Here is a 14,127-nt window from a genome sequence, read left to right as displayed (position 1 = left end):
TTCTTTGGATTTCTGGTTCTTCTGTTCCATCCGTGTTTAATGCAACTCTAATTATTTGTGCGTCTGTTTCCCCTAGCTCTTGCCTGTGTTAACTTTTTTGCCTTTTGAATATTTATTTCTAGTCCGGTCTCTTTTGCCTTTGTTTTTAATTGTGAATATATTTCTGCCGCCTCTTCTCTTCTGCGAGACATGATGCTGATATCATCGGCGGCAATCTGTATTGATTTATTTGTTAGGAGATTACCTCTTCCTATATTCAGCTGTCTTATCACATATTCCAAGGTCAGGTTGAATAGTGTCGGTGCCTTGCTTTAATCCTTGGACTATTGTAAAGTTTTCAGTGAGCTCATTTTGGACTCTGACAGTTGCTATTGACGAATCCATTGTTGTTTTTACCAGTCGGATGTATTTTTGGGGGATATTAAAGCTCTGCAATATTTGATATAACTTGTTCCTATTAATTGAGTCGTAGGCTTGTTTGAAATCTATGATTATGTTGTGAACGTCAATGTCGTATTCCCACGATTTGTTTAAAATTTGTTTCACTGTGAATAGTTGATCAGTTGTAGATCTTCCTTGTCGGAAACCGGTTTAATATTCCCCGACAATATTTTCACTTAGTTGTTGGAGTCGTTTGTTTAGTATGTAAGTGAAAATTTTGTACGCCGTGCACAAGAGGGTTATGCCGCGATAACTTTCGCATTTCAGTTTATCCCCTTTTTTATAGATTTGGCATATAATCCCGGTTTTCCAATCATTAGGGATGTTTTCATCATTCTAAATCTTGTTCATGAGCATATACATTTGTCCTACTAGGTGATCGCCACCTAATTTATATAGTTCAGGGGGGACGTTGTCAATAACTGGAGCCTTATTGTTCTTTTGTGTTTGTGCTCGTATTGCCTGTTTTACCTCTTCCATCGTTGGGGGTTCTATATTTTCGGTCTCTTCCTCGTTGTGATGCATGTCCATATGCTCTTCATTTTCTTGTGTCCCTAAAAGAGTTTGGAAATAGGTTTTCCAGACTGATTTTATTTCTTTTGGATCACTGGTTATTTGCCCTTCTGGATTTCTGCATAGATTTGTTCGGGGTTTGTATCCTTCTCTTAAATTGCGTAGATATCTGTACGCCTGTCTTATATTGTTGCTTTGAAGATTTTCTTCCATTTTCTGTATATTGCCGTTTTCGTATTTTCTTTTCTCTGTTCGGCATATTTTATCGGCCCTCCGTCTTGCATCTTTGTAACTTCCCCTTCTTTCTCTGGTTCTTCTTTCCATATATTTCTTGTGTTCTTCATTTCTTTTCTGTATGGCCTTATTACACTCGTCATTGAACCATTCTCTTTTTGTATTTTTCTTTTTCTTTATATTGTTCTGAAGCTATTTTCTTGTGGCATTTTAAATTAATTACTATTTAAATGGGAATAAGCCACAATTAAAGGTTAAAATACGTTTATTGACGTTTCAATTTCCACTTCGGAAATCGTTCTCAAAATACAAACATTAGTAAATTAAACAAATTTTGTTTTTTTTTTTTTCAAAATTTGTTTAATTTACTAATGTTTGTATTTTGAGAACGATTTCCGAAGTGGAACTTGAAACGCCAATAAATGTATTTTAACCTTTAATTGTGGCTTATTCCCATTTAAATAGTAATTAATTCTTTTTCTTGCCTATGATTTTTCTTGCTGCGTCAATAACTTTTGTTTTGATTTCTTCCCAATGTTCTTCGGTGCCTAGACTGCCTGTGTCTGTCAGTGTTTGTGTTATTTCTCTCTCCTAGTTCTGTTTGACATCTTGTTGTTTCAAATTTTATATATCTAGCTGTTCTGTTCTTTGTTCCTGTCTTTCCCTCCTGTTTCTCTGAATTCTGCATCTGTATTTTATCTGGACTAGGATATGGTCAGATCCGCAGCATGTTCCTCTTCGACTCTTCACATCTTGTATGCTTGTTGCGGCCCGTTTGTCTATCAAGACATGATCAATTTGGTTGGCGGTTGTTCCTCCAGGCATAATCCATGTCGCTTTGTGTATGTCGGGGTGTGGGAAAAAGTCGAACTTATGATCATGTTTTTTCTACTGGCAAAGTTGATAAGTAATTCTCAATTTTCATTGGTATTTTGATGGAGTGAATGTTTACCAATGGTTCCTAAGAAAAGTTCTTCTTTGCCTATTTGAGCATTCATATCTCCTAGTACGATCTTGATGTCGTTTCTTGGTGAGCTGTCGTATACTTCTGTTCGTAGAAATATTCTTTTATTTCCATGCTATGTTTTTCTGTTAGGCAATGTATGTTAATGATTGAGAGATTAAAGAATTTTGTTTTTATTCTTAGTTTACATATTCTCTCATTCACTGCTTTAAAATCTAATATGGCGTGTTTTATCTTATTGTCAACTATGAAAGCTACTCCGAACTCTTTCTTTTTGCTCTCTTTTCCGCTATACAGTATTGTATGCGTTTTTGTGTTTTGTATTCAACATGGTGTTATTAAATAACACCATGTCTTAATTATTCACTTAGTCGAAATCCACGTTTTTAACCTATATTTTCTTTGTATATCTCGTAATTATAGAAAAATTCTTGTATATAACAAATTAAATAAATAGCCACAAATTCCTGTAATAATATGCCTACTCATGTTTTAAGTTTTAATTTTATCTATGAAATTTACGTGCAAAATGGTCAACACAAAGTTAGCGAAGTAGTAATTTATTTACCATACCATCGTGAATGCAACTTTAATTGGCAACGGATACAAACTCAATTTTATTGGTACAAAGTTAGAACTGACTAAATAGAACACGTTATTCATAATGTATGGAACATAAAATTTAATCGGCTTTTCCCATGTGACAGTGTCAGTGTTGAAAAGTTAGGGAAATACATGCCTGTACAGTTTTCACCGCTATAATTTCTAATTATGGAAATTGGACGGCAATACAACGATGCTATTTTCACATGACTTTCATTTTAAGCTCATCATTTCATCGCTTATTTTGCAAGAGGAAACTAAATTTCCTCTTGCATTAAATTTCCTTTTACTTATATAAAAAGGATTAAAATTTAAAACAGATCTGTTGCAGAACTGATTTGACAAGGCATAACTCAGTTAAAAATTAAACCAAATCTAACTATTAATATTTATGTACTAGTAATTTTTTCCGCATATAAAATTAGTATTTCTTGGGTTTAGGTTCAATAATTAAATTTAGAACTAGATTTTATTGTTCATTGAAATCAACGGTTCGGCAGGAAACCCTTGTCTTTGTCAAGGTTCTAAAATGCACAAGATTAGGAACAAAAAGTTGTTGTTAAATATATGAAACTTACCAAAACGTAAAACGGGACACTGACATTAATGAATTGACAGCAGTAAAAATTGATATCTAGGAGACAATAAGATCTAGTTCCAAATTTAATATTACTTATTGAACCTAAATCCAAGAAACGCCAATTTTATATTAAATATAGTACGGTTCATGAAACATAAAGCTATTATATATATATATATATATATATATATATATATATATATATATATATATATATATATAATATATATATATAATATATATATAATATATATATATATATATATATATAATATATATAATATATATATATATATATATATATATATAATATATATAATATATATATATATATATATATATATATATATATATATATATATATATATATATATATATATTGATCAATAAATGAGTAAATGTTGCCTGCGATATTATATTAGAAGAGTTTCTTTAGATTGATAGTTCGTGATAGCGTATCGAAAACACTTTCAACGTCAAAGGCAGCCAAAACTGTAATATTATGCTTATTGAAGTACGCAGCTACATGATTTTGTAGAAATACTAAGTTGTCCATCGTACTTCGTTGTGGTTTAAGTCCGGATTGAAGAGGGATAATAATATTAGATTTTTCGAAATACTATACAAGTCTGCTATTAATAATTTTCTCCATTTTATACATAAAACGTGGTAGTGATATGCATGTCTGAGTGGAGGGCTCATTTGGAGGTTTATCAGGGTTTTCCTTAGAAGAATAACTGATCGTCGACTTAGAACTAAAGTTGTTTCATGTAAAATTGTAAATTTTAAATCAAACGCTTTAAAAATCCGTAAACTAATTTTTCGAAACCAAATTCAGATTTCTGCTTTAATCTGTGCCTTCTAAGAATTGCAAGGCAAAACAGACGTTGATAAAAATGTTATTAGAGACATGGGGAATCTAAAATTCCATTCCACGACATATCTACTCAACTAAGCAAAAATCCTCAAGACAGGAAAGATTTATTTTTACGTTCAGAGCGTCTGTGAATAGCCGTTCTGATGATCCTTTTAGGGTGAAATACGTATAAGCGGATATGCAGATGCACTATACGTTACATCAAATCTTAATTGTCTTTTTCCTTTCAAACGCTTTATATTTTATTAAAATCTATCTTAATTTTACGAAAAAAAAAATATTTTTTCATATTTTTGAAGCTTTTGGTACATTAGAACACTATTTACTCGTTTTCCCATTTCCTTTACTACTTTTATGATCTGGTTTTTTAGCGAGCCGAGTTTGAGGAGCGGCTACATACAGTTCCAATCTAAGTTAAATTTGCTGAGACGTACAGGCAACCCAACTTATATGGAATCATCTGATATCTCTTATTATTTCAAACGAATTTAATTTAATTAATTAAATTCGTTTAATTTTAAACATTTATTAATGTTTAAATTGTTTTAATTTATTTATGTTTTTCACGTAGTCAGTGTTATCATATTTAGCCCTTAGACGAGCTTTAATTCGCGTGGGCATGCTCCTAAACAAATTTTCAATATTTTGTTGTGGTAGGTTGTTCCGTTCTTCAAGAGCGGCTTGTATTAGGTGTGCTGTGTTTTGTAGATTATCCCAAAGAGCTCTAATTTTTTTTTTAAATATATCCCACAAATTATCCATAGGGTTAAGATCGGGTAAGCAAGCAGGTGTACTCAGAGAAAATTTTTAACGAGGCTCTTTACGGAATAGACGAAGGCATCCGTCTAAATGGTGAAAGAGTAAACAATGTTAGATATGTCGACGACCCATGGTGATAGCAGATAGTTTAGAGGGACTTCAGAGGTTAATGGACAGAATAAACGAGTACAGTCAACAGTACGGACTAAACATTAATACCCACAAAACGAAACAAATGATTATCAGCAAGGAGATTATAAATGGTATATAACGAACGGTGGAGCAATGTACAGGAAATAAAGTGCCGCATAGGAAAGGCAAGAACGGTCTTTAACAAAATGAGCGCCATCTTCAAAAGTCACAACATATCCCTAGATACAAAAATGAGACATTTGAGATGCTATGTTTTCTCTGTGTTGTTGTACGGGGCGGAGGCATGGACGCTTACAGACACCACTATTAAAAAACTTGAAGCATTTGAGATGTGGCTTTATAGAAGAATGCTGAAAATATCATGGACAGCAAGGATCACGAACAAGGAAGTTCTAGAAAAAATGAAGAAGGAACCAGAGATTGTGTTTACGATCAAACGCATAAAATTGCAATATCTGGGACACGTTATGAGAAATCAGCACCGTTACTCCCTGCTGCAGTCTATATTGCAAGGTAAAGTCAAAGGTAAGCGAGGACCCGGTAGAAGGAGAATATCATGGCTGCGGAATTTAAGAACATGGTTTAAGAAAACCTCAACGGAGCTGTTTCGAGCCGCAGCGAGCAAGGTCATGATTGCCAATATGATTTCCAACATCCGAAACGGATAGGAACCAGAAGAAGAAGAAGAAGCAAGCACGCCACTTCAGAACAGTGATATCTTCTGCTTCAAAGAAGTTTGTAATTATTCTGCTTGTAGGTGGAGGTGGATTCTCATGCATGAAAATTAAATTTTCTCCTATTACACCTCTCCAGAGCCTAATCAACATATATCTGCGAGCTGTTAAAGTTGGTTGGATGGAAATTAAAGGTGTTTTTTTACCGATCGTAATGCCTCCCCAGAACATGATACTTCCTTTTTTATATCTGTGAACAGATCTGTCAGTTTTCGTTCTTGCTTGTCTTCCTAGCCTTCTAAGTACAGGAATTAGGCGATCAATCTTTTACTGCCTGGATAATTCGGGAACCCGTAACTGTATAGTGCTGTATAGTCCTTGGGCAGGAAGTCTTCTTCTCATCGTTTCAACTGAAACACTGACACCAGTAGCTACAAAAAGCTGCCTTTAAGGCTGAGAGTTAGAAATTGTTGAGTCTCTTCTGGCTACTTGGACAATGAAACGATCGTGGCGAACCGTTGTTACTTTTTGACGATTTAATCTTGGTCTACTCTTGACCGTTCCTAATTCCTGATACCTAGCATAGGTTTTTGACACAATATCCTGTGTTATGCCTACCACTGCAGCTATGTCCCTCTGAGACATTCCTTTTTACACAAGACCAATATTCTTTCCCCTTTGCAAATGCGTTAACCATAATATTAGACATATGTTCATCTATTACGTACCGAGCTATGTTATCTGATTGTTTTATCGGTTTGTTTATTTTTAATAAAAACCTTTATTCTTCGTAACAATAACAAGTTTTTTCAAAAGAAATAAATATTGGTTTGAAATACATGGTGACTCCATATATGTTTGGTATGGTATACATCCAATTGGATATATATTTGACTCTTTTAATGCGATGTAAGTTAACTATGTTCATGGTCTTTGAATTGAGATATTTCCACGGTCAGCTCTTTGATATGTCTTTGGACCAATCAAATCCTGTCACACTTGTAAGCTTGCTAGGTCTCCGAAAAAAACATTAGAGCTGCATAGCTAACAGATTTATTTTGTTCTTTTAAGTCTCTTTCCTAAAACTCTTTTTCTATTTTTGTATCGCACATTTATGACTTTCTAGGCTTTGGTAAGAACGATTTTTCACGCTTATAGCAACCCTTTTATCTGTCTTTAAACCCATGAAATCGTAAGCTTCCTAAATATCTCCACACCCTGAAAATCAAGCAGACTTTAAATCTTAGTACAGTTTTGAATTATTATTATTTAGCTTTTTATTATTGTAAAATTACTGTTTGTAAATAAATTTTTAACAAGCGTTTTTCTTACAGATAAAATCCTTTGAAAAACTGGAATGTCACGAGGAAAGATTGAAGTATGCAAAGGACATTTACGATAATTTTATTATGAAGGAACTTCTGTCTCGGACACATGTAAGTATACATTTTTAATAGTAGATGATTACTAACAATAATCCCGGTCTCTCCAAATTTCTTATCGGTCGGGACTGCGTACTGGCCATTTTATGACCCGAAAACCAACGTCTTTAATGCACTCTTGCACGATTCCTGCAGCTTCGCATCGTCCAATGTGCGTCACATGCATTGTTAAAATCTCCTCCAAATTAACCATGCCAATAGGAAATATATATTAATGTTCAATTTTATTTTATAATGATGCATTATGCTTAATCTATTATTAAAACCCGTTAAATTAGGCACACTCTCTGGTACTTTTTTCAGATCTACTAGTCTATCTGAATTAGTTTCTTCCGTTGTAACTTGAACACATTTAAACTAATTTCTCGTGCTTAATATCTTAAACGTTTATGTTTCACTGAACTTTCTATTTTAATTTCAAAATGCACTCGTTCCGTTTCAAAGAAATGTTTAAATACTTGACAACACTGCAGTGAATTGAACGCGATCTTTTCCGCTTGACTACCAGAAAAGAAATGGATTATGTAATAATATAAAATTTGGTCAACGAGCAATAAGACTTTCTCGCTTGTCGTGATTTCTTCTTCTTAGGATGCCTGTCTGTTCCGAACGTTGGTGATCATTCTGGCTATGATGAATTTGTTGGTTGCTATACGGAATAGCTGTATTAAGGTCTTTCTATATCATACTCTCAGGTTAGCAAACCAGGATATTCTTCTGCATTGGAGTAGCTCATATATGTCTTGATTTCTCATTATATTTCCCAAGTACTGCAGCTTACGGCCCTTCACGATGCGCGATGTTGACCAAATCCGCGGTTGTGTTCATCCTCCGCAGCACTTCTTCATTGGTGACTTTGTCTGTCCATGGTATCTTCAGGATCCTTCTGTACAGAAGCACTGAGTACACGTAGCAATTAAGGAGCCTTATTTTTGTTTCTAGTGTGAGGTCATGGCTCTTGAACACAGAGCTCATAGTCAAGAATGCACTTTTTACCTTTCCGATACGACATTTAATCTCTTGGGCATTGTCGCACGACGCATTGATTATAGTTCCCAAGTAGTTGTATTGTGAGACACGTACAATTCTCATTTGGTTCACATACAGATTTGCTCCAGTTATGTTTTCCTTGCTGATGATCATTAGCTTGGTTTTGCTGGTGTTTAAATCCAGTCTATATGTTCTACTTGTTTCCGTTATTTTGTTTATTAAGTTTTGCAGCCCTTCTACGGTATTGGAAAACACTATTGTATCATCTTCGTTCCGCAGGTTATTGAGCTTGACTTAATTTATTGAGATGTCTTCATCAATATTGTTTAGAGCCTCTTCAAAAAGGTGCTCCGAGTACAGATTAAATATCAGTGGTAAAATTATGCACCCCTGTCTCACTTTCCTTAAGATTTTGACCTGATCTGTATATTCTCCACCTATTCGGAGCACCGCTGATTAATTGCAATACAGGTTAGCTATTATTTTTAGGTCTCTTCCGTCAATTCCCGTCCTCTTCAGCACTTCCATCATTTGTTCATGCCTCACTCTATCGAAAGCCTTCTTGTAGTCAATCAGGCATGCAGAAACATCACAGCTGAGATCACTACATTTCTGAAACAATACCTGCACGCTAAATAAACCTTCCCTCGTACCAACGGCGTTCACAAATTAAAACTGATTGGGCACAATTTGTTCCTCGCATTTCCGGTAAATTCTTTTGTAGATGACTTTTAAAAACAGCTTCAGCAGATGGCTCATTAGACTTATGGTCCCATAGTCTTCATAAAATTTTGCTCCTGTTTTTTTGGGCAATGGTACGAACTCCGATTTGAGCCACTCAACTGGTATTTTTCTTGCCTTGTATATTTCATTAAATATTTCAGTTATTATTTTTATTTGTTCTGCATCTAATGGCTTTAGCAGTTCTGCAGGAATTTCATTAAGTCCCGGTTTCTTTCCATCCTTCATTTGTCTGACGACTGCCGTTATTTCTTCTGGTAGGATTTCGGGACCTAAATTTTCTTCAATGGTGGGTTCTTGTATTATTATTCTAAGGTGGTGGAAAAGTTTCTCCAAGTATTCTTCCCATACTTTCTTTTTATCTTCTTTGGTTATCGCAAGATTGCCTTTATCAACTGTTATTTTTCCACTGTTGCGTTTTCGGAACTTTCCAGCTATTTCCTTCACCTTTCGATAGATATTGAAGTTAACATATCGACTCTGAGACTCCTCTATTTCTTGACATTGTTTTGTTTTTTGTTTCTCTTTGGCTTCCCTTATCTTTTTTTCTGACGATGGTATGTATTGTATTATATTCTTGGAGATTTTGTTTGTTTTTTTTTCTCTGATCAATAAGTTCAGGTATTTCATCGGTCATCTACGATTTCCGTTTCTCTGTATCTTTCTTCAGATGTTGTTCTTTTATTTCTCTCACTGTTTCTTGTATGATGGTCCGACCTACTTTAGTTGGCCAAAACCCTTAATAGCTGTACACATTTTTGAAACGACACAAAAATGCATCGTCCCAGAACTAATTTAATAAATTTGATAAATTTTGAATTTAATAAAAACCGTTTTATTTATTGAGGAAATGTTTATTTTCCATCAACAAAATTGGAATATGATTTTATATAACGGAAAATTGAGCATTCCGTAATCGAAAAATACATTAAATTAACATTTTCATAACGCAGAAACAACTTTTTATAAGCATTTAAAATTGTAATGGTTTGTGAACGACTTTTCGCATAAAGTTCTAGAAGCATCTTAAAAGTAGCATTCGTCCCCTACGGATAATAAAATGTACAATTCTGGTAGTTTAGCAATTCTATAAAGTGTTACTCGTATATAAAACCCGTTTCATGTTGAAGTCGGAAATTTAAAATTGAGAAAGAAAGACGACCGTCCTTAAGATCTCTAAAGGGTTTTTCTCGACGGTCACGACCGTTTTATTGCCCTTCCTTCATGTGGAAAATATACGCTTCGTCTGATAATAAGACAAAAACTCCAAATCGTAACCGGAAACATCACTCCAGGGAAGTGTTTAAAAACTCCCACCTCATCGATTTGCCATAAAGTTTTACATTGCAAGTTTATAGTTTATGAGAGTTTTTTAGACTTTTTTTAGCTTTTAAATTCACTTTTTATTCAGCGAACTGTAGATAATGGGACGAATCCGAAACATTTTCACCCAGAAACGCATTTATTGTTTTTTTATTACCACTCAAATGTATTAAAATGGTTCTTTTTCAATCAGGGATATTTTTCTTCTTTAACATAAATATTAAACTATTTTTCTTTCTAAAGACCAGCGTCTTGTGACGAGCTAATCGCAGTGTTCTCTCCATTTCATGATCACGAAGACCATCAATAAATGTTTGAACGGCCAATTTTTCCATCATGTCTTCGGGAGCTGTTGGATAAGCATACCGTACTAATCTGGCAATATCTACCTCATATTCTTGAAAAGCCTCATCTCTCTTTTGTCTTCGATTTTTAAGCTGCGACTGATATACATGCTCCGAATGTTCGTGGCCATATCGCATATTTAACCTCTTCTTCAGTTGTTTGAAATCATCTGTCTCCTCTACGGCTATGGTCTGAAGCACATCTAAGGCATCTCTTCGAAGAGCGATAGTCAGGTTTACAGCCTTTTCTTTTTCAGACCATCCATTCGCTCTTGCAGCTGATTCGAACTGTTTCATGTAGTTGTTGCATTTATGGTTTTTATTACCACTCAAATGTATTAAAATGGTTCTTAAATAAAATCAGGGATATTTTTCTTCTTTAGCATAAATTTTAAACCATTTTTTCTTTCTAAATATCGAATTTATTCCGTGGCTGATATAATTGGATATAAATATGTCTGTGGCTATAAGTGGCTTTAAAATTTCATAATCTCAATCACTTGAAAGGTAAATGATTTAATTTTCTTTGATGTGTGGGGTGGTTAGGATAAGCTTAAAAGTTTGTGGGGTCGCCACCCTTGTCCTCCGCCACCATCTTGTAAAAAGGGGACAAAGGGTATTTTGTGCTGTATCTCGTAAATTAGCATCCCTACATAAAGAAAAATTATCCAGAGGGATTAATTAACATCAAAATATTTTCGGTCTTATCAGACCATCCTCAGCGATAATTGTAGACAGTTTATCTACCAATGCTTCTGACATATTTTACTTTCTTTTTGTGCACTAGTATTTTACTGTTTTCATGATGAACAAAATAATTTTTTCTTACCAAAATCACCGAAAGGTTCTTGATTTTACTGGATCCTATTCCTCATTAATTTTATACGAACGTTTTAATGTTGCAAACATAAACTTTCAGTGAATTTAGTTCTAATGGTGTCTCGATAAGAGTTTTGTTATATATGCATTACTTAGAGGATTTTATGAGAGAGTAAAACATTTACAAGTTCAGTTTTATGGCCCAAAGGGAGATTTTCCCAACAGTTTTACTTCACATTTATTATTTATTCTAAAATGTTCGCGAGTATAGTTTATTTTCTGCCTACAGAATTAGCCGAAATTATAGGTTTAAATATTTATTATATACGTAAATCATTAATGCAAAATGTAAAATAAATACGCGTGCTCAAAATTAACTCATCACTTAAAGTAAGTGAAAACTTCACCAAAGAATCTTTATTAGTCAAATTATAACGCATAAATTGCAACAACAAATATTTTAACTGAGCGTTAAATAGAATTGTCAACTTAATTAAATACTACGATTTATTTAAGTCTAATTTATTGTCTTTATTATTTAATTTATATACACTTATTTACTAACACTTATCACTAAAACTGATTTGCAACTACTTTAATTCATATTATTTATTTACAACGTATGGAATGAGATATTCTCAGAGGATACGACTACCTAATCAGATCCGTACCTAAGCGCATCAATAAATGTGTGATTTGCGTATCTACATTATATTATTTTAATGAGAAAAAAATGTATTGATGCAAAAACTATATTTTACTGGGTATTCGGATTTCTATGTCACTTAGTATATATGTAATAAATATAATTGATCACTTTTTTTTTAATTATTGCAGTACATTATTTATCTACCAATCACCATTGATGGAATATACTAACATTTAAATATTAGTTTGCCCCAAACGGTAAATTTTGAAACCAATAATCAAACACATATGTAATTTTGTTGACTCAAAGCCCTCATTCCCATATTATACACTAACCGACGCAATATTCATTGAGTAATTAATCATTTCATTTAGAAATACATATATAGATCAAAGTATTGCGGTATGATACTAGTAAATAGTGTAAAATTTGGGAGATATCAGAACTGTGTTTTAGATCATCAAAACAGATTTATTTTACTTTATTTTATAAAAAAAATAACTTGATAGAGAAATATAATATAATTATATTAATGAGAAGGATTTCGATAACGTAATGTGCAACGTGGAATATACAAGGATGGAACAAAAATGCGACGGAAGTGATCGAGGAGTTTAGAGAAAGCAACATCGGCATACTAGTAACAACAGAAACCAAAAAGAAAGGACATGGAACGGAAACAATAGACAACCATATCCACTGCTGGAGAAGAGTTAATAAGGAATGTAGAGCAAAGGCCGGAGTGGGAATACTAATAAAAAATATGTGGAAGAACAGGGTTAGAACATACGAGCCAATCAACGAGAGGATAATTAAAATGCCTATAGACATATACGGTAAAGAGATGGTGATACTCGGAGTATATGTACCAACAGACGATTCCCCAAAAGTAGAAAAAGAAAATTTTACGGAACAACTTCACCACCAAATAGAGCTAATCAAGAAGAACGTGGACATAATTATAACAGGAGACCTTAACAGCAGAATGGACACAAGAAACACGAAAGCTGAAATCGATTATAGACTTCGTAATAGTCAAACAAGATATCACAATAAAGATAAAAGATGTGAGAGTCAGAAGAGGAGCAGAATGTGGAACTGACCAAAAACTACTGACAGCAAAAATGGGCATTAATTGGAGACATAACAAGACCCCCTCTACAGAAGAACCGTTGAACACTATAAGAGAAAAACTACGGTATAGAACTACTCTAAGAACAATCAATAAGAGAACTATACAAAGAACGTCTAGACCAAAAATTAATAGAATTCGGATACGGCAACATCGAAGAAATATACGAGCATATAAAGGCGAGTATAAAACAAGCAGCATTCGAAGCCCTTAGAGAGACAGAACATATAACAAATAAACAGCACTATTATGAAATAAATGAACCAACAGAAACAATAATTGAAGAAAAAAGCAACTATACAGAAAATAGCTGACTACAAACAACGATGAAGTTTATAAAGAATATAGAGAAAAAGATAGAGAAGTGAAAAAACAAATAACGCGACAAAAGAATGAAGAATGGGAAAGATGGGAAGAACCTGTTTAAATATTGAAACATACATAGGAGGTACAAGAACTTCAGAGTCATGGAAAGTACTGAGAGGATTGAAACAAAACTCAAAAGAAAAAATTAAATTGGGAAATATACAGGGCACAGAATGGAAGGACTATTACAAGGAACTGATAACAGAACAGAACAAAGAGCACAATTCATTGGAAAAGAAAACAGGCGAAGACCAAGCAGATCCCCACAACAAGAAATAGAAATAACAGATAGGGAAATGAGAACGGCCATGACAGCAATCAAAAATAAGAAAGCACCGGGACTTAGATCACCGGAGCTTATAAAGTATGGCTCAAAAAAATTACACTGGATGATAAAATGGATATTTCAGAAAGCCATAAATGGAGAACAGCCCCCAAAGGAATGGACGGAGACATTTTTGACATCTGTATTTAAGAAAGGAGATAGAAAACGATGCTACAACTACAGAGGAATAAACTTAAT

At 33.7% G+C, this 14,127-nt stretch overlaps 1 protein-coding gene across 1 annotated transcript in view; it reads left to right on the top strand.

Annotated features, from left to right (window-relative positions):
* Positions 1-14,127, top strand: part of Gprk1 (G protein-coupled receptor kinase 1) — a 608,846-nt gene that overhangs the window by 548,416 nt on the left and 46,303 nt on the right. Inside the window, exon 4 of the mRNA XM_072541130.1 lies at positions 7,133-7,234. Coding sequence (XP_072397231.1) covers positions 7,133-7,234 — 102 coding nt within the window. The remainder of the gene's footprint in view (positions 1-7,132; positions 7,235-14,127) is intronic.

The sequence above is a fragment of the Diabrotica undecimpunctata genome, chromosome 8 (assembly GCF_040954645.1).
Source record: "Diabrotica undecimpunctata isolate CICGRU chromosome 8, icDiaUnde3, whole genome shotgun sequence".
Taxonomy (NCBI): Eukaryota; Metazoa; Arthropoda; class Insecta; order Coleoptera; family Chrysomelidae; genus Diabrotica; species Diabrotica undecimpunctata.
This window is presented reverse-complemented; position numbering and strand designations above follow the sequence as displayed.